At 49.4% G+C, this 22,955-nt stretch overlaps 5 protein-coding genes across 5 annotated transcripts; all 5 read left to right on the top strand.

Annotated features, from left to right (window-relative positions):
• Nucleotides 1–261: 261 nt before the first annotated feature.
• FOMMEDRAFT_164408 (uncharacterized protein) lies at nucleotides 262–9,343 on the top strand (the record flags this gene model as incomplete). The annotated part of the gene is made up of 18 exons (XM_007261326.1): nucleotides 262–377; nucleotides 436–550; nucleotides 605–1,236; nucleotides 1,285–1,347; nucleotides 1,417–1,628; nucleotides 1,688–1,751; nucleotides 1,817–1,872; nucleotides 1,922–2,511; nucleotides 2,921–3,130; nucleotides 3,184–4,533; nucleotides 4,595–7,850; nucleotides 7,914–7,979; nucleotides 8,029–8,294; nucleotides 8,347–8,520; nucleotides 8,571–8,699; nucleotides 8,765–8,975; nucleotides 9,025–9,137; nucleotides 9,194–9,343. Exons 3-18 carry the CDS (start codon nucleotides 938–940, stop codon nucleotides 9,341–9,343), a joined length of 7,209 nt encoding a protein of 2,402 aa, XP_007261388.1. The 5' UTR covers nucleotides 262–377; nucleotides 436–550; nucleotides 605–937.
• Nucleotides 9,344–9,524: 181 nt separating this feature from the next.
• FOMMEDRAFT_100666 (DUF1295-domain-containing protein) lies at nucleotides 9,525–11,299 on the top strand. Its single transcript, XM_007261325.1, has 11 exons — nucleotides 9,525–9,755; nucleotides 9,807–9,834; nucleotides 9,887–9,907; nucleotides 9,961–10,050; nucleotides 10,100–10,180; nucleotides 10,244–10,269; nucleotides 10,328–10,489; nucleotides 10,546–10,590; nucleotides 10,642–10,685; nucleotides 10,753–10,872; nucleotides 10,925–11,299. Exons 1-11 carry the CDS (start codon nucleotides 9,654–9,656, stop codon nucleotides 11,220–11,222), a joined length of 1,017 nt encoding a protein of 338 aa, XP_007261387.1. The 5' UTR covers nucleotides 9,525–9,653; the 3' UTR covers nucleotides 11,223–11,299.
• Nucleotides 11,300–11,434: 135 nt separating this feature from the next.
• FOMMEDRAFT_16102 (uncharacterized protein) lies at nucleotides 11,435–13,501 on the top strand. Its single transcript, XM_007261324.1, has 6 exons — nucleotides 11,435–11,558; nucleotides 11,624–11,820; nucleotides 11,889–11,932; nucleotides 11,984–13,060; nucleotides 13,138–13,308; nucleotides 13,368–13,501. Exons 1-6 carry the CDS (start codon nucleotides 11,485–11,487, stop codon nucleotides 13,410–13,412), a joined length of 1,608 nt encoding a protein of 535 aa, XP_007261386.1. The 5' UTR covers nucleotides 11,435–11,484; the 3' UTR covers nucleotides 13,413–13,501.
• Nucleotides 13,502–13,670: 169 nt separating this feature from the next.
• FOMMEDRAFT_137752 (ATP-dependent RNA helicase ded-1) lies at nucleotides 13,671–16,342 on the top strand. Its single transcript, XM_007261323.1, has 4 exons — nucleotides 13,671–13,800; nucleotides 13,858–13,954; nucleotides 14,017–14,485; nucleotides 14,556–16,342. The coding sequence occupies exons 1-4, from the start codon at nucleotides 13,752–13,754 to the stop codon at nucleotides 15,825–15,827; spliced, it is 1,887 nt and encodes a 628-aa protein (XP_007261385.1). The 5' UTR covers nucleotides 13,671–13,751; the 3' UTR covers nucleotides 15,828–16,342.
• A 2,415-nt stretch (nucleotides 16,343–18,757) lies between these two features.
• On the top strand, nucleotides 18,758–22,151 carry FOMMEDRAFT_16099 (uncharacterized protein). Its single transcript, XM_007261322.1, has 8 exons — nucleotides 18,758–19,093; nucleotides 19,328–20,140; nucleotides 20,210–20,452; nucleotides 20,517–20,601; nucleotides 20,681–20,727; nucleotides 20,794–21,463; nucleotides 21,574–22,039; nucleotides 22,089–22,151. The coding sequence occupies exons 2-6, from the start codon at nucleotides 19,397–19,399 to the stop codon at nucleotides 20,959–20,961; spliced, it is 1,287 nt and encodes a 428-aa protein (XP_007261384.1). The 5' UTR covers nucleotides 18,758–19,093; nucleotides 19,328–19,396; the 3' UTR covers nucleotides 20,962–21,463; nucleotides 21,574–22,039; nucleotides 22,089–22,151.
• Nucleotides 22,152–22,955: the final 804 nt, after the last annotated feature.

Genomic DNA, 22,955 nt, shown 5'->3' with positions numbered 1-22,955 from the left:
AAATACTGATTGCACGGACGAACCAGACTGTGCCGAGATGTCAGGACAAGGGGGCCTGGAAATCATCTACGGTGTGCACAGTGATATGTCACGAATTTTCACTGAAGGCGAGGAACTCGAATGTGTTCAGGGCTCCAGGACCAGGAAACGTGGAAAGGTCAGCTAGAAGTTACTGTAATGATTAACAAGAGTGTTGATTTTTATCTGTATTAGCTCTTCCATAACACTGCTAACTTTGATTAGGTTGCAGGAATATTTTTTCTGACTTCTCGACCTTATTAGTCAGGGGATCTACCGCACCAGTTCCATCGTCTGCTGGTCCACCGACGTCGACCGCCATTACACAGATAATGACCTATCCGATGGGTTAGGAGCACGTATGTTCACAGAACTCAATATGCTAGCCACGGCAGATGACGAAGTGAATCACTTTAGAGCTGTCTCGCGGACACTGGATAATAACTCAATATGTGTTGCTGAAAAAATATACGACGCTGGATCAGAAGACGAGCTCAAAATTATTCCATGACAGCCGCCACAATCCGATATAGTACGGAAGGTTTACTCATCCTCTTGTGGTTTAAATGTAACCAAAGGCAGCTAGACTCTTCCAGTGACTCAGTGGCCAAAAACGGCTTAGGTGCTAGTGACCGAGAAACACACATGCCCGATTAAGTTGGAAATTGCCAGTTGAAGGAAATAACTTTGCAAGGCTACTCGTCGCTTTGGAAATGGACGAAGTTCTCTGAAATGCCGATGGATTCGAGATTTGATGCGCAACGACTACTTTGCTATTTCTCCTGATCGCCCTCGTATTTGCTACACCGCTGCTTACTCTGATCGCCCTCGGGTTTGCTACTTCGTTGCTTACTCTGCATTGTCATAATACAAGCTGAAGCCGAACTTGTTCGAGGATTACTAAAAACCTGGTAAAGACATGAAGACGGTACACGCCTCTGCCCTGTTGCGCTCGTTTCTGCGAGGCGTCCGCCGCTCGTTACACTTTTTCCTGTTACCTTTTATCACAATGTTCAATTTCTTCTACCCTCGAGGTCCCATTCAACTGATCTGCAATACTGGCTCGGCTCTCAACGACAGAAATCCTCCATCTGATGACCTCGCTGTGAGTTCAGATGCCGCAAGGCCTAGTCCATGCGTTCTCGACATTATTCAGAAAAGCGTACCTTCTCTGTGCGAAAATACCTTCAGGTTCAAGCCACCATTTGCCATTGCTAAGTCAGTTCCATTACCTTCGTCATGTGTGCTGGTTCTCACGAAAGATAGTGCGCATATTCAGACTCTACTCAATCACCTTGGCCAAAAAGATAATCTTATTCCCTATGACAGGTGCGTATTCGGGGCAATTTCACAGCATATGTTGCGCGCCTCACCGACGCGATCATCTACTCCGCGCAGACACTTCGTCCCAGCCGATAATGGCGGTACAATAGCTATTGACTTCGCTTCCACTCCGTGGCTGAATGGCAGTGCTCCGATCGTCATCATTTTGCCTGGTCTCCTAGGCAGTTGGCGCGATGCGTATGTCAAATCCGCCACTAGAGAGCTATCCAGGCTCAGTGATGGACCAGTGAAAGGCTACAGAGTAGTTGTTGTGAATTCAAGAGGCAGTGAGTGTTTTGGTAGTATCCTTCTTATACATTACCTTGAGAATGAATGCTCTGGCTAGCACCCGGAAACCCTCTGACGAGCCCCCATATCACGCATCCTGGTTCAACAGATGATATCAGAACGTGCGCCTTTATTACTATAGAAACTGCTGCCCCATCCCGTACTTACCTGACTTTATTCTTTTAAGAGCTATCTTGTATATCCGCAAGAGCTATCCAGATGCAAAGGGCCTTTTTGGCTTGGGTAAATATATTTAATTTCTGCAGTAGCTCGTATGCTCAGCTTGCTACAGGTTTCTCCATGGGTGGCTCTAGGCTTACAAATTACTTGGCGGAAGAAGGTACGACTTGTCCTCTTGATGCTGCATTCTGTATTTCCACCGTCTTCGATTACTTGTCATGTCACGTATGGATAGAAGAGGAACACCTTCTGCGTCGGATATTCTATAGTGGCTCCTGTGGTTCGCGTTTAACAAGGATGGTCCGCGAACACGAAAACCTCTTCAGAGATGCAAATTCTAAAGGACTTGATAGCTTATTGTCAAAGAGAATGGTTTACATGAGTACGTTCAATGACACGTTTATGTCATACCTTGCTGGTTATCCAGACACTCCCGAATTTTCCGCCGATACGAGTCCGATCTTCCACATTGGCAAAATACACCGTCCATGCGTGCTGTTGAATGCGCGAGATGACCCATTTTATGGCGGATGGTGTGTTGGAGACGTGGAAAGGGTTGTTCGCGCCAGCGGTCGAAAGAATCTAGTCCTAGCGATTACCGAACAAGGCGGACACGTGGGGTGGTTCCAGAAGGCAAAGGACGGAAGATGGGAACAATGGTTCGTTCATCCTGCACGGGAGTTCTTTGATGCTATATCGCAGGTCGGCAAATCTGATTCAGACGCCAAAACGTCATGACTGCTCTGCTTAACTGCTGCATCAATTTTATATAACAACAAACTTGAACTAAGCAGGGTTTTATGGATCATTCTTTAGGTAGCGCGTAGATTCCCAAATATAAACACTTTCTTTCGCACCAGCAAGACCTAGTCACAACCATTTAGTTTTAGTACGTGCAAGCCTAGTAGAACAATTCTTACCTTTCATTGTATACTCACTCGAGATCTCCGTTCTTTCTCTCGACCATTTATGATTTAAAGCTCGAAGTTGCACCGCCGCCAAAAACAACTCGTGGTGCGCGGGAATAAACGCGTCTAATAATTGATCACGTGCTGATGCTACGGTCGCGAAACCCGACGCGACTCCACGGCGGCTTACCTTTCACTTACAGTCAGATTGCTGGAACAACTTCCATTGTCCTCCATTCCCATTCCGCATTCCGAGGCGTGATCCTAATGGCATGGATGAGCCCGACTATGTCGAGACGTCAGATCAAGAGGAGTTGGAAATCATCCGCGGCATGCGCAGCGCAATGCCAACGACACCCATGGTTCTTTCACCGATGACATGGAGCCCGAATCTGCCCAGAAAACGTAGAAAGGTCGGATAGGCTTTAGTGTGAAAGTCAATAGTATTGATTTAATCTGTTATTAGTTCTCCCATAATGCCACTGAGTCTGACGATGTGGGTCGAATATCATCTGGCGTCTTATCTTCACTAGACAGCGGGTCTACCACACCTGTTCCACCATCTCCTGGTCCTGGTCTACCAACTTCGACTACCGTCTTAGATGATGGGTTATGTCATGGTGAAGAATCACTCGTGGACAATGGGCTCAATATATTGGCCACGGTGGATGACGAAGCCAACTACTCTAGAATCTTCTCGCAGACTCTGGATAATACTGCGATGGACGTTGCTTATGATGTGCATGACACTGAATCCGAAGACGAGCTTGATATTATCTCACGAAAGCTGTCACAATCCGATGCAGGACGCACAGCTTACTCACCCTCTCGTGTTTTGGGCTTAGCCAAAAACCATTCGGACCCTTCCAACAGCCCAACGGTCGATAACGGCTTGGGTGTCAGTGAACGAAAAACACATGGGCGATCTCACGATCCACGTATTTCTTTACTTTCATCGCAACTCGAAGACGAACTGAACCACGAAAGTACAAGTCTGGATAATGTTACTTCAGACCCGTTTTCTCCGCAGCCGGCAAGGCCATCAGCAGAACGGCCTAGATTCTCAAGCTCGCCTCCGTCGTCACCTCGGGCGCCCTCTTTGAACCCTAGCGTGCCGCAAGGTTCTCGTTACGCCTCTCCTGGTCATGTGGGTATCGTTCAGCCACAATCAAGCACGGGTAATCAGGATATCGGGAACTCGTCGCGACCGGCCGGCATTAGGGAGAGCATTTTGCAGGCTACCAACGGTGAAGATGATGATATAAATCCTCGCCGATACTCCCTACGAGCCCGCCAAGCCCGACAATTGAATCCATATGAATATGATAAACGATTGTACAAACAACAGATGAAACGTCTCCCTGACGCAATCGTCAAAGTAGTCAGCCCACGGAGACATACCCCTGGACGTACTCATAGGCACCGACATGGAAGCGAGGACAACGATTTTATCGTTTCCGAGAATGAGGATGAAACGCAGGGAACAGCAAGGAGAAATGAGAAGAACCGCGGAGCTTCTGAGACGTTACAGGAAGGCTATGATGACCAGGAAAAATCCATCACATGGCTTCCAAAGGCATTCAATATGAGTGATGATGAACTCTCACCACTACCTCCGGCTGTAGCAAGAAAATCTCCGGTGGTATCTGCGTCCGAGGATCTTAGCGAATCTCATAAATCTCTGCACAAGAAACTCCAAAGGTTCCCTCTGAAGGAAGCAAGATCACGGAGAGAAGAGCATGCCGGGCCTGCCAACGAAAGTGAGATAGAAACTCATGGCAAAAATACTTCAGCTATAACCTATGCGAGAAGGAAGGTTCGTATTTTTCTCATAAATATTACCAAACCCGTCGTATTAAAATGCAAATATTTTCCAGAAAACCAAATCGGTCTTCAGAGATCGTTCAAATAGTACTATCGGAGGGAATGCGGCCAGTTTGGAAGATGAAGCACGTCGCATTTCACCTTTCTCGGCTCACCAAGTCGACCAACAAAACGGGTTTGGAGACGCCATCTTGGAAGGCGAAGACGATGGATTCCTTCACGGTGATCAGAATGGAGACGCTCACATGGAGCCTGCTGGCATTACCATCTCGTCAGAGGACCAGTGCGACGAACTTGACGACGAGGATCTGGCAAGCAATGGTTACGCATCGCTCCGTCATGGTGATGTTTCGGGGCACAATAGTCCACGGCACGCACGTAGCAGTTCCGAGTCGACCTCAGTTTCTGATGAGGATGAACGGAAAGTAGAACTTGCTCGGCGTGATAGGAAACGGTTACGACAACTTCATCGAATGATGCCTGCAGTAATGGTTGCTCGCCTGAGTGAGCAAAACCCGTTTGCCAGAAGGAGGCCAGCTCGATCGCGTTCAAAATCAGCCATGAGTGCGGGGGACAACAGTGGAAATGATGAGCACAATTCACTGGCTCCAGGGAGATCGCGGATCTGGAAGCGTTCAAGTACTACGCGAACTGGTTACATTGAAGGAGATTCGGAGAGCTCTGATCTAGAGCCATTCGCCGGCAACAATCGTCCTGAGAACGTGGTAAATGTAGAATCGTCATCAGAGTCGGACAAATCCGTGACGAGCCCGTCTAGCACCGAGTCCAACGGCGACAGCCTGGAGCAGTCGGTTGCCGATGCAGGATACTTTGACTATGACTTTTCAAGGCAGCCCATGCGTTGGAAGGAAGAGCCCTTAATTGATCACATGTTGTGTCGGACACGTACGAAGCGACCCTCCTCAAGGAAGAGAGGCCAAACGCGTAATGCGGGCGTGCAGAACGATGTCGGCGCACATTGCCTTAGAAGCGGCGGACTGGAAGTCAACATACTGCCACCACGACTACGCCAGCGCTCTGGGAATGGCCACATCGCGCGAACCAAGCAAACAAGACTCCCTTTCGAGTCTAGTCCTAAATTCACGACATACGACTCGGACGAGGATGAAATCAATCTGGCAAGGGGGGAAACATATCCTAGAGGTACGGAGCACTACGTGGGCGCGACTCCTAAACCAAAGGAGCACGAACAAGCCAAGAAGATGACGAAGAAAGAGAAGCGAGAAGCCGCTCGGAAGAGCACATTACACACCTTCACGAGCCAAAGAAAAGGTATTGATAACGGTCGGAGGAAGGGCTTTATGCGTGTACAAATTGATATGGCTGATGATGGTCTGGAGCAAGCATTCAACCCACTACATCCGACCAAAACTGAGCAGAAATCGCGGCCTTTCATCAGAGCGGCGTCTGCTCCTAAACAACGTTTCTATCACCGGGGAAATGACGGCAGTAGTGGACAGCCTGCTCTAAAACAAACTTCCTTGCACGATTATTCCGTCGATGACGGTCCGACAACGGATATCTGTGAATGGTCGAATGCAGTGAGGCAACCCGGCGGGCGGTCGGCTACTTCTGTATGGCATGAAGACGCTAGGGTTCAGACTTGCACATTGGATGTGAATATCGCCGGGCCTACTCCCGGGCTGGCGTTTGGTGGCTCAACTTACCTTGGGAAACAGCTTCTTCCCAACTTGCTCGACTTTGTCAAAAACGGAATTCTCTCGCTTCCGAACCCATATACAGGCTTTGGCCTTATTGACCTTGATGCAAATATGTCCGTTGGCCGCCTTGTCGATTCTTTAGAGATAGCAAGTAACCTACTGTCTGAATGGCTCGACGATGATTCTGCTCAAGCAACGGATGAGGACAATGTACGCCGACATGAGCACATGATTCATTCGCTCTGTCATTTCACGGCTTGGGTCTATACTAATTACGAAGAGAGGGAGACTATCCACACAGCCGTCTCGTCCTGTGCTGCTCGGATCACGGAGAAGCTGCGCGAGAAGGTGGGAAGGTTTTCTATACAGGCATCCTGTCTTAACATACCTTGGCTTGCCGTAATATGGTTTGTTGTCGAGATCACGACAGTGCTGTTTGCGGCCGCTCGGAGACAGGCATTGTCACTGGATACCAGCTGCTGCAAAGAATCTCTGACACTCTTGATCAAGAGCCTGAAGGACTATGGAATGGGAAAAGCCCTGGACCCAATAGAGGCACGTGAAGTATCGAGCCCAACTGTGCCTTTACGCATCGCAGAGCTCTGGGTTTGCCTAATCCATTTGTTGCCCGAGATCAATGTTCTGTACCAGGAGCATTCAGGTAATGATAGCGTCTTTTGGTCACTTGTACTTCCAATAACCAAGGACGACAAGGAATCCACATTGAAGAGTGTGGAATTCAGTGAGCGACTGTGGAAGTTCATCTTTGGCCTATCCGCATTGTCGCACTTCTCTACCCATGGTATTGCTACCACTGATCCTCGTCTACCTCCATCGTGGGAGATCGTTGGCCTTGCTCTGGATGCTATCCGTCTTACTCATGACTCAGAAAGAGACTCGTTCGTGCCACGCGAGAGCCTGAAGCGTCGAGACAGGTACGTACGTATGGTCGTAGCACGTTGCTTCCTGCTCGGTACAAAGTGGAAATGGCCGCTGGCCGACGCACACGCGATGTTCAAGAGACTCGTTGACATTTTCAGAAGTCGAAATTTTTCGAACTTACTGGGAGAGGAATCGGAGTTCCCGGCGTTTCTGCGTTATCACGATCTAGCATTGTTGGACGAATTACGCACTAGCGACACAGCCTTCGGGCTGTATCTAAAACTCGTCATGAAAGCAAGCAAAAGCGACTCAAACGCCTCTAAGGACGATGCGCGTTCGAAAGCAAGGCAAGCGAAGCTGCTTTCGTTAGCAGTACCACTCAGTGGCGTCGCTTTCTCGAGGGCCCAGCCGCCTACCACGGACGAGTTATCGATGCTTATAAACCGCTTCAGCGCCATCATCATCGCTATCCTCGTCGATGGGAAAGAAACCCCTAACATTGATAAGCGTATAAGCCATGCGCGTCGGTTCATCAATTTTGTCGATGCGGATGACAGAAGCAGAGATATTTGTATTAAAGCAGCGATGTATATTGTCATCGCTGCAAACCATTTGTATCTTGGCCTTGATAGACCGCTGGCATGGCTTGGGGAGATGTGTCAGACGCTCCTAGACGAATTTCAGAGAGCGAGCGCGCCAGTTCAAGCGAAAGAACCGGGTGCGCGGAAGGCAGATAACAACCAAGGTCTTCGGCAAAGGATAGTTTTAAGTTTACATCTACTTCTGAGATGCGTAAGAAATATCTTAGACAAGCCTACGATGAGAATTGAGGAGTCGAATCCTCGATATCCTGATATTGGTTTGCTGTGTGGCCGTGAGTAGTGAGATCAGTTTCAAGCTCTGATACTAACTTATACCTTCAGCATGGATTAAGGTGTTCTCCATGAGGGAGCTTACCAATATGGTCACGACCCGGATCCAAATATTGCAACTCGTTCAATCCTTCCTTCAAGCGCGGGCAAAGGTCTTTCCATCTTCTCATCGCTTGGCGCACCCTCCGGGACCGGAGGAGAACTCGGAAAGCCAAGAAGCATACGGTGATTTCGGATTTGATGACGAGATTCTTGCTGCCCTGCCTATGGATGGTGAACAGGACGAGAACTCAAAGAAAGACAAGGAAGTGGCCAAGGTACGTTATTTAAATTTTGCATGTAAATTGTCATATGCTCAGATACTTTTAGGTCGTAAACGCGGACGTGATCCCCCACATATTTCGCCTACTCTTGCAGTATTTCAACGATCCGACCGCTTACCCCTCGGATGAAGGAAAGCTGGAAGACTTCTGGGCTAACGCTGATGATTGGATCGACTGCTGGGTTGGCTGTGCAGCCATTGTCGTGAGGAATGAAATAAGGGTACGTTTTTGCTTGTATTCTGTACTCATCATATATTCAAATCTACTTAGACCTGGGATGATTATTTGAACATCGGTTCACAGTCCTGGAGTGCAATCAGCGATTCATTCTTCCGTCGACGCGTTGCGGTTCGCTTCATGCACCAGCTTCTGAAGTGCGATCCAAAGGCGTACAATAAGGTCGGTTATCCTTCGCTTCCTTGAACGATTGGTGGTTGATCATGATCTCTTCTATCCCATTTCAGGATCGTGAAAGGCATTTCCTTGGTGTACTTCTTCAATCGCTTGTCTCGTTTAAGGTCACAATGGAGCATGAATATTCATCAATACTATTTTCCGTTGACGGACTTCGACATACAATGCTACGCGATGTACCAGTGACAAGAGCTGCAGGTAAAGACGGATTACACCTGACTCGCACGGACTTTCTACATGTACGAGAAGATATTATTACTCGTTAGTATCTCTATGTGAACAAAACCGACTGCTTCTGACCTCGGCGCAGGGATCTTTTCAAATCTCAACATGTGTCTACTTTCGAATGGTTCTGAGCGTGATAAAAACGTATTTGTTGAATGCGTGGTAGATATGCTATCATCGATGCAGGATATATGGAGGGTACGATTCAATAATGTGTCCCGTTTGCTAGTCGCAACTGAATGGCGCTATTTCAGAACCTCAGAACCCTCGAGGACCGTGACAAATACAGTGAACTCTGCCGCCACGTCTTCTCAAATATTAGGAAGCACGTACGGGTACAAGGTTTACCGCGTCTAGCAACATACCTCGCATGGGGAGCGTCGTTTGACAAGTTTGATATGTAGCTTTTCTTCACATGTTAAATTGTAGCGATAATGACTTTTGGAATAAAGTGTAAGACAAATGCGTCGTGTATCATCCTTTTTGAGTTACGTCGAGTGTGCAGTTATGGTATCGGTTGGCTCACGTGAGCTTGAGAAGTCTTGATCATGACCACCGATCGTCGCTAAGTATGGCTGACGCTGGCGATGTTGCGGGTCAGTCTCACCACGCGAGACAACCGTCGTACAACTCGTGCGATACGTCATACCCACGACTCCTTATAATGAGCTCCGTTTCTTTCTTGACCACTATCTTTGACCAGTGTAGCCCAGAATGGCGCCTGTGCATGCTCTCGACAAGTACTACCTTGGAATCACAATTCTCGTAACAACGGGTTACCAAGCCTTGGGTTTCTTCATAGCTTGGACTTTCCAGGTACCGAATGGCCTTCAAAATTTCCGTCTCTTTTTCTAATAGCCTCCCTAGTTTGACAAAATTACGGACTTCACTGGAGGTTTGCAGTTTTGATTTATTGTTAATTGCTGATGTATTAATCGGCTCAATAGGATCAAACTTCTTCATATTAGGTCCGTAATCAGTTCTGATAAACGCTTTTGATATATTCTGACAAGCTCTGAAGCTCTCCTGACTCTACTCATCGGAAATACGTTCTATGCCCGAAATATTGTTGCCAGCGTGCTGGTGATGGTCTGGGCCTCTCGTCTGGCAGGTTGGTGCTTCCGTTCTGCTGTGAGACTTCAATGCTTACTTGTTTCCAGGGTTCCTTCTCTTCCGCGTTTTGAAAACGGGGAGCGACTCTCGATTTGATGAGATACGCGCCCACTTCTTCAAGTTCATGGGTGTGTTCATTGCCGTCATGATTTACCCACGAATTACTCAATGCACTGCATTCCTTTCTTTAGGTTTCTGGATTGGCCAGATAGTCTGGGTGCGTCTAATCTCTATAACTACGCAGATTGTCATCTGTATCTCTGACTTTTCTTCAGGTCTGGACAGTCTCGATGCCACTGACAATTTTGAACTCGCCGGCTGTCTCCGACCGGTCCTTGGGCGGTTCAAATCCATCATTTGGCACGTCCAGAGATATCGCTGGAATCGTTCTATGGGCTCTCGGATGGGTGATTGAGTCCACCGCGGACATCCAGAAGGTCTGTCTCTAACAGAAGCATTTGATTATACGTATCATTAACACCGATCTCTTCAGTTCCGTTATAAATCGACAAAACCTCCAAAAGATGAGCCGCCTGCCGTAAGCCTCATTCCGGATTTCGTTTAAAAGTAGGCGGCTAATTTTCATCAGTTTGGCATTTGGAAATATTCTCGTCACCCTCCTTATTTCGGAGAGTAAGTGGTTTCAGAGTTTCATATCACCTCTTTTAGATTGAATTGGATACGATTCATTTCAATCTAGGATTATGTGTTGGTGGGGTATTTGGATCCTATGCCTTTCTCCGACCAGTGATGGAACGTTGCCCACGTCTGCCAAACAAGCGCAGTATGGTGCCATCATGTCACCAATTTTCACGACTCTGTGAGATCTCTTTTACTGCATAAAGTTTTCACACTAATTTGGTCTCTTTCAGGCTTCTGATGTTCGCCTCTGGCGTACCAACAGCGGAGAAGCCTACTGCGAAAAAGTATTATCTTCTATCGAATGGGATGCACGCCAAGGAGGAGCATCGGGAAGCGTGGAAGAAATACAAATTGTACCTCAAGTCCACTAGTGTACTTATCCCGTTGCCCCCAGCCCTATATCGCCGCCTACCGGAGATCATAAAGAAGACCGTTCTTCTCGACCTGCCTATGTATCAATTTGACGAGAAGACGGATGGACCAATGGCCATCGAGGAAGAGCGCAAGAAAGCGTCAGAGCAGGCGTAGTAATTAATAATAGGTCTTCCTAACCTAGCATTTACTTATGTATTCGATCAGAGCCGTTTTCAATACGATATGTACCGTACCAATTGCTGAACGTTGCGTTTGAACCCGAAATATTTATTGACGTCAAGTTGCCTGTCGATCAATTTCCCGAAAAAATTACGAATTAGGGTAATTTGCGCATACGCTTTAGTGTTTCCGTCCCGCGCCATCACCTCGTGCTGAGGCGCGTCGTCTCCATGCACGTCGACCCATCTCACCTGCCATGTCGGTGGACTTGACAGATCCAAATATCACCTCTGTTTATGACGACATTATCAAGAACAGAGACAAAGACTGGTACTGCTTAACTTACTGCGCTGCGAACTATATACGTCCTAGCTCATTTGTTTCTTTCTCACCAGGTTATTACTGACGTATGGCCAGTCAAGAGACAAGCTTTCGCTCCTGGAGAGTGGTATTGGGACATTTAACGACCTTTGCGGTGCTGTTCCTCGATCAGAAGACGTGTACTTTGGATTCTGCCGTGAAAGAGATGGCGATAATAACTACTTCGCGTTGATCGCCTTTGTGCCAGAAGGCGTGTCTGGTGTCAAGCGAGGTGAGTTACCATCCTTCAGATTCTGACTGCCCACCGGCTAGATTAACATCTGGTTCGTTGCGACGAAGCTAGGGCCCTGGTGCACTCTCGAGCTGTTGGATCACTCTTCAAGGTATATGCCTCACTACCATCATCGCTTGATACTCATATTTATTCTTCTCAGGCAGCAAATATTTCTATGAATGTCTCTAACCTCGACGTGGATAATACCTCAAAGCTTCGCGAACGTCTCCAGCTTGGGCCGTCCTATATACCTCGTCTAGCACCTAACGTTAATCATCCTGTACAGCGAAGCGCGTCTATGCCTACTGAACCACGCTCGTCACCAGAACCAGCGAAGAACAACATGAAGGGTCTCCCGCAGTCCCCACGGGCCCGGGTGGTTGCTTCAGAGAGCCAAGCACGAAAGCTGCCTTCATTAAGCCACGATTTACCTCGAATTCCGTCTGAATTCGACGAGGATCCGCCAGCTACTCCTCCGAAAGATATTAGCCAAGGACGATCTGCATCGGCTTTCGTAAAGAGCGCATCGACAGGATCTACATTTGATACTTCCCACCAGCGAGTGACTAGCTTCATGTCCGATGGGGATGAAGTCGTCATTAGTCCTGGTTCCCTGAACAACCGAGGAAGCAATGGATTCTCACTTCCTCGATCTCCTCCACGCGTTGTTAGTCCATCCGAGAGAGCGAGGCTGCGGCTTGAAGCGCAGAAAAAGCGAGAAGCTGAAGAGTTGCAAGCTCAACGAGAAGAGGCTGAACGTCAGGAACGTTTGAAACGACAAAAAGAGGAAACATTACGACAGGCTCAAGAAGAGGAGGAACGACGACGTGCAAGGTTGGAGGAAGAGAAGCAACGAGCTTTGGCTGAAAGAGCTCGTCGGGAGCGAGAGGCGCAATTAGAGGAGGAACATAGGCTCCAGGAGTTGGAAACCCGAAAGCGACAGGAAAAGGAACGGCGCATGCTTCAGGCGAAGCGTCTTGATGAGGAACGCCAGGAAGCCGAGAGGCGTGCTGCCGAAGCGGCTAAGAGACGGGAGGAGCAACGCCGTGCCTCAGATGTCATGAGGAAGCAGCGCATGAAGGAGATTCAGGCGAAGTTTGCACAGGCAGGCCGGCTTGGGTCGGCTCCCGCCTTACTCTCAGGTGCCGTAACCGTGCAAACGAGTGTGTCAAACAGCTGGAAGAGAAGGTTTTTTGAATTGAAGAGTGACTCGCTCATCTTCTATCGGGATTCTCAGGTGCGCTTCTAAGTTCTCCCATGCTAAAGTTTAGTACCCCGGAGTACCTTTACTTATTCGCACTTCCGAACTTTCAGGATAAGACGGTGGCCCTCGATGTCATGACGCTTACCGGAGGGCGAGTCCGTGCCATCAAAGAGCCTAACGAGGGTTATGATGAGCTTGAGGCAATACCGTACTCGTTCGTTGTGGAGTTTACGGATGGTGAGGGTCCCTGGTGCATGTTTTGTGACAGTTCAGAGGATAAGGTTAGCATCGTGTTTTCATTGCCTTGCACTGCATGGGGGTCTAATGATAGTCTGCACAGGACATCCTCATGAGCCTGCTTAGCCAGACTGCCGGACTGTCGTGATGGACGCTTGGATACCCAGACTTTGAATATCTATGTCTATGTTGTTTTGGATACCAGATTGTTTACTTTTAATGTCATGTTTTTGGGTGCTTTTCTATGCTATGCTATAAGACTGTTTGCTGTAGTTGAATGGGAGTGATGTGATTGGTCATTTAATACCTCTCTCGGCGCGGAGAGAGCCGTGTAGTCACGTGCATACCATCATTAGTCAGCGAGCTTGAGGACGAAAGCAGTTTTTTTCGTGGAGACGCGCTCATCCTCTCCTCTCCCACCAACATCCACGAACACTCAATCGTATACTTGATCCCCATTTCTTTTCTCTCCATAATTCCTCTTAGTATGTCAAATGGAATTGTAAACGGTACCGACGGTCTCGAGAGTCGCTTTGGTGAGCCCTCTGCACTCCTTTTCTCGCTCTTCTTCCCCGTCTAATCGTCTCTTTCAGCGTCTCTCGGCATCAATGGCACTCGATCTGCTTATGTCCCTCCTCATATGAGGAAAGCGCAGCAGGCTGCTCCCTCGCCCCCTCCGAGCAATACTGGGTATGTTGTGTTTTTCCTTGCGTCGTGAATGTCAAGCCTGATCCTCCATCTTGTCCCTGCAGGAACGGCTGGAACGCTCCGAACAACGCCCCTCCTTATCAACCGCGTGGCAACTACAGCGGCGGCTTAGGTGGCGGAAGAAACAACTATAGCCAAGGCTATGGCGGTCGCGGAGGCTGGGACTCTCCCAGAGATAACAGCGGCGGTAGAGGTGGCAGAGAAGACGGCCGCTGGGTTGATGGGAAACATATTCCTGGTCCCCGAAACCTCCGCATCGAGAAGGAGCTCTTTGGTGATGCCGAAGATCCCTCCAAGCAGCACACCGGAATCAACTTCGAGAAGTACGACGACATTCCCGTTGAGGCGACGGGCGCTGGCGTCCCCGAACCCATTACGGAGTTTACGAACCCACCTCTGGATCCCGTCCTCTTAGAAAACATCGCGTTCGCTCATTACACGACGCCGACTCCCGTTCAAAAGTATTCTATCCCAATTGTTGCTGCTAACAGGGACTTGATGGCGTGTGCTCAGGTGAGTAACATGAGAACTTGAGCCCTCTGAGAAATTTGATTTTGCTTATCAATATTATGATTTTACTCAGACTGGCTCCGGAAAAACTGGTGGATTCCTGTTTCCCATCCTTTCTGCATCATTTGTTGAAGGCCCTCGTGCGCCTCCTCTTGATATGGGCGGTGCGTACGGACGCCGCAAGGCTTTTCCTACCACGCTTATTCTGGCACCAACTCGCGAGTTGGTCAGTCAGATCCATGACGAAGCCCGCAAATTTGCCTACCGCTCTTGGGTCCGTACTGCTGTCGTCTACGGTGGTGCTGATATTGGGGCTCAGTTGAAGCAAATTGATCGTGGGTGTGACCTCCTGGCTGCCACGCCGGGACGTCTCGTTGATCTGATTGAACGTGGGCGCATCAGCCTTGCGAATATTCGCTATCTTGTCCTTGACGAGGCGGATCGTATGCTTGACATGGGTTTTGAACCTCAGATCCGTCGTATCGTTCAGGGTGAAGATATGCCTGATGTTCATAATCGTCAAACGCTTATGTTCAGCGCCACGTTCCCGCGCGACATCCAAATCCTAGCCAAGGACTTCCTCAAGGACTACGTTTTCCTTTCTGTTGGTCGTGTTGGCTCTACCTCGGAGAATATCACGCAGAAAATAGAATATGTTGAAGATCCGGATAAACGCTCCGTCCTTCTGGACATCCTCGCGTCTCAGCCAAGCGGACTTACCTTAATTTTCGTGGAAACGAAGAAAATGGCGGACATGCTTTCTGACTTCCTAATGGTAAACCAAATCCCTGCAACATCTATTCACGGCGACCGCAGCCAGCGCGAACGTGAAATGGCACTTGCGACATTCCGTCAAGGACGCACTCCGGTTTTAGTCGCCACTGCTGTTGCTGCCCGCGGACTCGATATTCCGCATGTCATGCACGTTATAAATTACGACTTGCCTTCTGACATTGATGATTACGTGCACCGTATTGGTCGTACTGGTCGTGCCGGAAACACCGGTATTGCGACTGCGTTCTTCAACCGTGGAAACCGCAACATTGTTCGCGACCTTGTTGAGCTGCTTCGTGAAGCAAACCAGGAGGTTCCGAGCTGGCTCGACGCCGTCGCCCGTGAGTCCTCGTTTGGTGGCGGAGCATACCGCGGACGCGGCGGTGGAGGCCGTGGTAGAGGCCGTGGGGGTACTCGTGACTACCGTACTGGAGGCGGAGGCGGAGGCGGCTATGGTGGCGGAGGCTTCGGCGGTCCTCGCATGAATGGCAGTGGTGGTATGGGCGGCGGATATGGTGGTCCCCAGTACGGCGGAGGAGGATACGGCGGCGGCCAAGGAAGCTGGTGGTAATTTATCCGCCGTTTTCCTTGAAGCCTGGGCAACTGGCCCTAATAATCAATCATATGGCGCAACGTCCATTCTATGCTTCCGAATTATGAGCCTATGGTCACTCCGTGGTGCCGCACACCATTCTATGCCTTCGTACTCTTTTCTCTTTAATTTCTTGGAACAATTCCGCATACTTATCACTTCTGCATTATTACCGCGCTGCTCTCGCACGATTATGACGATCGTCTCTACGCTTTCTTTCTTTCTGCAATCTGCTCATAGATGATATTTTTTGGCCCTAGATTATTCGTCTTCGCAATTCCCACCCATCCAAGCACTTCATCACTGTCGACTGATCTTTAGAGGGCGGGCCAGACCGCATCATCTGCACGAGCAGATAGTACCATACATATAAAATCCCCTGTAATTTGCATAGCGAGAGACATTTTGTGCTAGAGCATCGTGTATTGTAGTCTGTTTCCTTACTGCTGCTTGCCCTGCTCGCTGTACTGCGGGCGAATACCACTCTGTATTTGCTGCACTGTAAATGTAGAAAGAAGAGTGCTTAGTGATGTGTGCTCGATGGGGCAGATTAAGTCCACGCTGATCGGTGATCCTCGCCTCGTCCGCACACGTCGACGTCGCCAGCACCTGCCTCCTGGCTGCCTGCCCTCCATCCATCCCGAGGCCGCCATCATGGCCGACAATATCCTTCCACAGGCGGCGCACCACACTCGTGCGTCGCCCATCTTTGACGTCCCAGAGTTCCCTCCACTGCGGAGGGTCATCCCGCTCCCGAAGCGCAGGCGCACCCTCATCGATCCGACACCTGTCCACTCTCCACAAGGTGCTCAGCGCCAAGACAGAAGTGACAAGCAAGAGACTACGCCAGACGAACTTGCAAGCGCACTGTCGACTTCTATGGCTCTAAACTCATATTACATGCCTCTTTTCCATGGTGGAACAGACTTATTTAAAGACGACATCGATCCCCGCCACGTCAACCCTACTGAATTGCTGTCACAGACAAATAGCGTTCCTACTAGCTATAGTTTCAATGGGGGACGAGAGGAAGGGGATCGTGAGGAAGCAGGGTACATGGACCACCTAACCCAGCCTGGGAATACGAAAAAGCGCAAGGTGCCTGTTGCAACACACCCGCGTGGAGGAGACGACGCGGCTGCAGACGGCGTAGAGGATTCCGCTGATGGTACTTTCGCTGCAGACCGAGGCGTGGCAGAGCTCGTCAATGTCGTACCCCCTGTTCCGCCACCATTAGCCATTTCATCAAGGAAAGGTAGACTCAGCCGAGCTACGCGGGCGGGCCTGCAGCTCAAAGAAATATTGAAAAGCCGAAAGCGTCAATTGGCAGCTGTACTTGGAGCTTTGTCACACAATGATTCGTTTGCATTGGATCAAGCTCTTGCTACAAGTTATCCGATCGAAACGCATTTGAAGGGCAATGGCGGTCTCTATACTGATATCACACCAGTTCGCCTGTCTCGTCGACCTGAGCGAAGGAAGGCTCGTGCTATCTTGATAGCGAACAGCAAAAGGTTACCCGCATCTGCAGTAAATGAAAACGCCGGACTCCCTGAGGTTGACTTTTCGTTCGTCTTTGACAGTCCCAGTGAGTTCTACCCGCACATTGTCCGCATCCCTTCAATCTAAATTCGTGCTGCGTCAATTCAGCATCCGAACGCGTCCATGCAGCAAATGAGGAGGTTGCTTTCCTACAGAGTCGGTTTGAGGCCGAATATGCCAGACAACAGGCAAGAGCTGCCGAAGCAGCGCGGCAGGCCGCTCTCGTCGTCAGTCAGATGCAAAAGACAAAACGCAACGAACTCTCCCAGCAGCGAACCCGCATCGCTGGACAAATCACAAGTGCTAACGGCGACTCAACACAAACGAATTCGGAAAAGATGGTTACGAGCTCTAAATCCAAGTCAAAAAAGAAGAAGCGTTCTGCTTTGGCCAATGCCTCGAACCCGCACCATCTGCGCAATTACGTTCCCTCCCGCCTGCCTAATTCTGGCCCGCTGCATTCTACCCAGACGACTATCAACTCGCAGAACCACCTCGGCTCCCCTCCATTGCGTTTCTTATCTGCACAGCTCTCCCCTCGGGTTCGGTCGGCAGGCGGACCACCTCCAACGGCAAGCTTAACAAGCCCGGAAGACGAATGGATCTGTCCATTCTGCGAATATAGCCTTTTCTACGGTGATGAACACAACTATCGCCGAGCTGTACGTCAGCGAAAGAAAATTCTGTCACGCAGACGACGTGCGCTTGAGCGTGCGGCAGCTGCAGCCGCGGGGCGAAAGAAGGGCGTAACTTCTCCGGTAAAGGAGGAGTCAGTGGGTGACGACCTAACGGAGCCATATGACGTTTCATCTCCAGAAATACAGGCTGCCGCGAAACAGTACGGTGTTCGCGAGGAACAGGATAGAGACAGGGACAAGCGCGGAGAACGTGGGAGGGTGTAGGAGAGAGATGCTGGGTTGGGCTATGGACGGATTTTGTCTAATGACGTTCGCCTTTAACAATTCACTCACACGCATCAGGTTTCATGGACATTGATTGCACATGCACATGTTAAAAACTCTTCTTGCAAGCGTTTCGGTACAAATAATAATATTACATCATATGTTCTTAGATTTTTATGAAAATATAATTTGCATTTGCAATAAATGAGAGTTCACGCTGAATGAGAAAAGATGAGCCGCATTGAGGCAGAATGGACCGGGATTCTGTTGCCGAGACGGAGCCTGTGTGCTGGCCGTGCGGGAGTGACGGCAATCAAGTGCAAGTATATGAGCGATGGGTCTTCTGTGGGTTCCTTGCAATACATAACTGCTGGACCCATCCCTGGCCCGTGCATCCGTGCATCGGGCAGAAAGAAGACAGAAGGGAGAAGCTCGAGCGTGCGCGTCTCGAAGTGGTGTCCATCCTGACGACCGCCTTCCCCTGTCTCTCGTCCTGTAACGGAGAGGCCCTGCGACCTGTCCATTCCGCCCCGCGATCCTGCAAATTATGCCTATCTGGCATCGGATCTTTCCAGTGTCCTTTAGATATAATTCAAGGGTTTGCTGCCCTGCGCTAGCGCGAATCAAGCGTTCCGTAAACACTACCTACTACTCTCGCTCGACACATAATTTAAAGCTTTTCGGACCTCTCGGCGCCTGGTCCAATCTCTATCTCCTGCCATCGCCTTGCTCCTTGGGCTGCCTCTGGGACCCCTGCTGGGGAGCCGCGCGGGCCCATTGATACTTGCGTGGAAATAAATTGTAAGTGTTCCCGTTTTTGATAGCGGCTGATAAATACGTGAGGCACGACACGACATATATACTTGTTCTGCATGTGGCAACCAAGTAGTGTCTCAGTCTCTGAGAGCATCCGGAAGCGCCTTCCCTGCGTGACAGACCCCTGTCTAATTACCGCTTCTCCTCCCCCATCGGCGTCTCCTCTTCTTTTTTATTTTCAATGTGCTTGACTGAGTAGTATTCCGCTCTGACACCCAGCTGTTATTTTCTCCACGTGTGCGGGTGCCGTTATGTTGCAGAAATTATAACAGTGCCCAATTCCAAGCCATGTCTCCTTCTCCCTCCAGCGAACGATCGCACCAGTCGGGTGCACCACCTTACCCGGCGGGGCGCAGGACAATGTATGGCGCGTCGCAATCTGCCCGACAAACACAATATTCTTCCCTCGGCGACGCGCTAGGCGGTATGCGTCAGCCGCAGCAGTATCCAGGAAGCGGCCAAAGCTCCGAATACCCGCCTCCGCCGGTTTCCAGTGGTTCAGTTCCTCCTCCGCACCCACACATGTCCCCCGACGGAAGAACACAATTTACACCCTCCGGACTCCCGTCATACGACTACCCCTACCAAGCCGGTTCTTACGAGCCGATTAGTCAATACGGACATTCTTCATTACCGCCGATGCGCACCGGTTCGCCCGCGGCGTACACGGCACTAAATCAGTATAATCCTCACAATCCACCATACGCTCCGCCATACATTCAGGCGACTCCGTACGTCCTACCGGATGAAGACTGGGGCCAGTCGCCGCAGAGTTTTCAGCCGCCGGACGCGGTACCGCCAATGTTCGTTGCCGGTCGAAGCGACGTCGGTGCCAGTCCACAGGTCGATTCTCGATCATATTCACAACCTCAATATACTACTCCCCCGATAAATGTTCATCCAGAGGAACGTGGTTCATTCTCAAGCGAGCTGTCGCCCTCGTCGAAAGGCAAGGCGCGTGAGCTTGAGGGCGGACGCGTCTATCGATCACCTTCTAGTACATTCGTCCCGCCTACAGTGGATTATAAAGAGGTACCTGAGTCAGTCAATTTTTTTTCTTCGTCGCTGACAGTATTTTTCCCTCTCTCTTTTGTCTTGCAGTTAGTAAGCACGTATTGGCACCTGTACAGTGAATGTGCTGCCATCCCCCAGCGTGACGCACCAGGTAGCCCACATTCACTAGAGGCAATTGAGAATATGATTCGGACTGCCAAGGTTGGACTCCAATTGCTTCAACCAGGGTCCGCACCCGACATCACCGCCCAACACCGACGCACTAGCGAAGAATCGAGGAACAGCGCCGAGCTAGGAAACGTCTCACCCGATTTACCTGCCAAACGTCAGGTTAGTGTGATTTCTTGATCAAGAGAATTGTAATAAATGAGCTGAGCTGTATTGTAACATTCAGGCAGAGTCAGCGCCTGCCCCTGACGGGCAAAAGTGCCTTGGATGTGGAGCTACCGCGACTCCCGAATGGCGTCGAGGTCCACTTGGTACGCCAAAAATCTTATTCGAACCAACGTGTTTTCCGCCTGGCTTTTCCTGAAACAATTAAATTTATTTTTTATTTAGGTCCACGGACGTTGTGTAACGCTTGCGGTTTGGTTTACGCCAAAATGGTACGTGCGCCTGAGCCTCTTGTCAAGCGCTCGCCAATTTTGATATTCAAATGCAAATTCTATCAGATTAAGAAGCGAGGAAACGATGTTCGACCAAATACGGGTAGTACGACAAACCATACTCAACAACGCGGTGCGCCCTCTCAGTCAGCAGCTGACGAGGCGCCTTCACTTGATAGTCCAGAGGGGAACAGTGACGATGAACTATCTTACGGATCACAGGAGCCCCACTGATAATACAATTCCACCAACCTCTAAAGGTTTAATGCGCCTGTGCTATTTTCGATTTTTTCCCGTATATTCATACCTAATTTCTGGACGTAATCTGCGTAATTCTCTGGGTAAAGGCTATACACTCTTCGTTATTTTAGCACTGCGATTATCTGTACACCTTCGACATATTATTTCTGCCTCGCCTCGTGATGCTCCGCCGTGACTCGCGCTACGATCGTCGCATGGCTCTACCGTTTCTGGAATTGATCTTCAATGTTCAGCCCTAGACAACGGCGAGACGGACGGAACACGAAGCACCCGCACGCTCAAGGAAGGACCATCAATAACTTCTTAACTGATTACGGAATGACGTGCCGGATGCCACGACGAGAGGACCCTGCTTCTCATCTAACCCATCTAACCAGACAATCCGCACATTCAAACCATATCTCCTCGATCGCACGGCGGCAGTGTTGCGGGCAGACAGGCAAACATGTAGCATATGTATTTTTTCCTGAAACATGTCAGTACGCCCCCTCATTTACCTCTTTTGTTTACCAATTTCCGCAAAACGTGTTTGAGATGGCTGACAATTTCTCTCGGTTCACTTTGTTCTTTTATTTCTTAATTTAGAGTCTATACATAGTTTATCAAAACGTCTTACGTCTCTCTCGTTCTATTGTGTCGAGTCAGGTTCCTTCGTGTCTTCCATTACAGTATCACTGTTCGCTCGTTACTTTAAATCCAATCATAGCTCATCCGTGCGTACGGATTCGCAGGGACCAAATAGCTGGGATCGAATTGGATGCTATTATCTTGGCGCGCAGCGCTGTGTCTCCGTAACCTTACGTGTTTGGCATTACCATGATAATGGATTCTCGGATGTCCAAAGTGAGCAACTCGAAAAGACCTGACCTTACCTGTGGGAAAGGATGCACACGCAATTCACCCCCTTCGGAGAACTTCGATTGCCATTGGCAACCGGGCAAGAAGAAGGGAGCTCAACCAAGCAATGGATGGGTGCGACTTCGATTGATACTTACACAATGGTCAATTCAGTCCCTTGTCCGGTTCATTGATGGAGAGGGTCCATTATGTCGTACGCCCCGGAACAATTCTATACAAACCATTCCTTCATTACGTTTAAGTTTTGAAAACGAAACGCTTGGGACGGGAGCCAGCGGGTTTGAGGCGTCCCCCGTCCCTTACCCTGCCCTCGGGACATATATTGTATCCCGAAACTCAATATACGTACGTACATTATTGAAGTGTTTGTGCCTTTCTTTTGATTTTGTCTATATGTGTGTTCGCAGATATCAGTCGTTCATTACTCATTCATTTCACTCAATGAGACTTATGCCGAATTGAATTACGGTGGGTGAATCGGGTGGGGACCGTGCGTACCCGACTTGCCGTGTAGTCATATATAGATATGTTTGGCAAAGTATAGGTATGCTTCAATAATGATGGGAGAGATGCACTGGCTTGTATGTATGTATGTATATACCAGGCGAAGCTGATGGCGCTGTAACACGAGGCTCACATCAACGTCGTACATGGGCTTCTCTGGCTTCTGACTTCCCGATGGGCCCGGTCGCAATTTACTTCAAACTCATTGACTAAAAGTAGGTTTTATCACTTGCTCTTTACGGTGCTAGAGTGTTGTGATTGGAGGAGAGAGGGCCCTCTTATATATAAAAAGCATGCGCATAGTATATGGTTTGATGCAAGTCGCGGATAAAAACTAAGAAACCAGAGACCATCGTCCTAGCAGGCTTTTGAGCGGGACTCGGAGTTTTGTGCATGCAATTGGTTGTTAGGCTAGCCACTTGGATAGGGGCTTGGTAAGGTCGCTGTTTCCCCCAGACTTCCCGCCGGTATACGAACGCATCAAAGTATACCTTCCCCTACTTTTCCTGCTCTCTCCCCCACCACGATAAAGCCACCGAGGAGAAGCCACTTCGAGGAAGTCCATACCCATACTCGGACTGGGAGAAAAAGCAAGAAAAGGGAAA

This window comes from Fomitiporia mediterranea, assembly GCF_000271605.1.
Source record: "Fomitiporia mediterranea MF3/22 unplaced genomic scaffold FOMMEscaffold_1, whole genome shotgun sequence".
Lineage (NCBI taxonomy): Eukaryota > Fungi > Basidiomycota > Agaricomycetes > Hymenochaetales > Hymenochaetaceae > Fomitiporia > Fomitiporia mediterranea.
The sequence above is the reverse complement of the archived record's forward strand: the minus strand, read 5'-3'. Positions and strand labels throughout refer to the sequence as shown.

What these genes read in the sequence shown, in the direction of transcription:
- FOMMEDRAFT_100666 (XM_007261325.1), top strand. Translation starts at nt 9,654, where the DNA reads ATGGCGCCTGTGCATGCTCTCGACAAGTACTACCTTGGAATCACAATT. An exon ending in GGATTGGCCAGATAGTCTGG is followed by an intron (nt 10,270 to 10,327) that starts GTGCGTCTAATC and finishes ACTTTTCTTCAG; the next exon opens with GTCTGGACAGTCTCGATGCC. An exon ending in CAAAAGATGAGCCGCCTGCC is followed by an intron (nt 10,591 to 10,641) that starts GTAAGCCTCATT and finishes AATTTTCATCAG; the next exon opens with TTTGGCATTTGGAAATATTC.
- FOMMEDRAFT_16102 (XM_007261324.1), top strand. Translation starts at nt 11,485, where the DNA reads ATGTCGGTGGACTTGACAGATCCAAATATCACCTCTGTTTATGACGAC. An exon ending in CGTGTCTGGTGTCAAGCGAG is followed by an intron (nt 11,821 to 11,888) that starts GTGAGTTACCAT and finishes GTTGCGACGAAG; the next exon opens with CTAGGGCCCTGGTGCACTCT. An exon ending in TCTTCTATCGGGATTCTCAG is followed by an intron (nt 13,061 to 13,137) that starts GTGCGCTTCTAA and finishes CCGAACTTTCAG; the next exon opens with GATAAGACGGTGGCCCTCGA.
- FOMMEDRAFT_137752 (XM_007261323.1), top strand. Translation starts at nt 13,752, where the DNA reads ATGTCAAATGGAATTGTAAACGGTACCGACGGTCTCGAGAGTCGCTTT. An exon ending in CCCCCTCCGAGCAATACTGG is followed by an intron (nt 13,955 to 14,016) that starts GTATGTTGTGTT and finishes TTGTCCCTGCAG; the next exon opens with GAACGGCTGGAACGCTCCGA. An exon ending in ACTTGATGGCGTGTGCTCAG is followed by an intron (nt 14,486 to 14,555) that starts GTGAGTAACATG and finishes GATTTTACTCAG; the next exon opens with ACTGGCTCCGGAAAAACTGG.
- FOMMEDRAFT_16099 (XM_007261322.1), top strand. Translation starts at nt 19,397, where the DNA reads ATGTCTCCTTCTCCCTCCAGCGAACGATCGCACCAGTCGGGTGCACCA. An exon ending in ATTTACCTGCCAAACGTCAG is followed by an intron (nt 20,453 to 20,516) that starts GTTAGTGTGATT and finishes TGTAACATTCAG; the next exon opens with GCAGAGTCAGCGCCTGCCCC. An exon ending in ATGGCGTCGAGGTCCACTTG is followed by an intron (nt 20,602 to 20,680) that starts GTACGCCAAAAA and finishes TTTTTTATTTAG; the next exon opens with GTCCACGGACGTTGTGTAAC.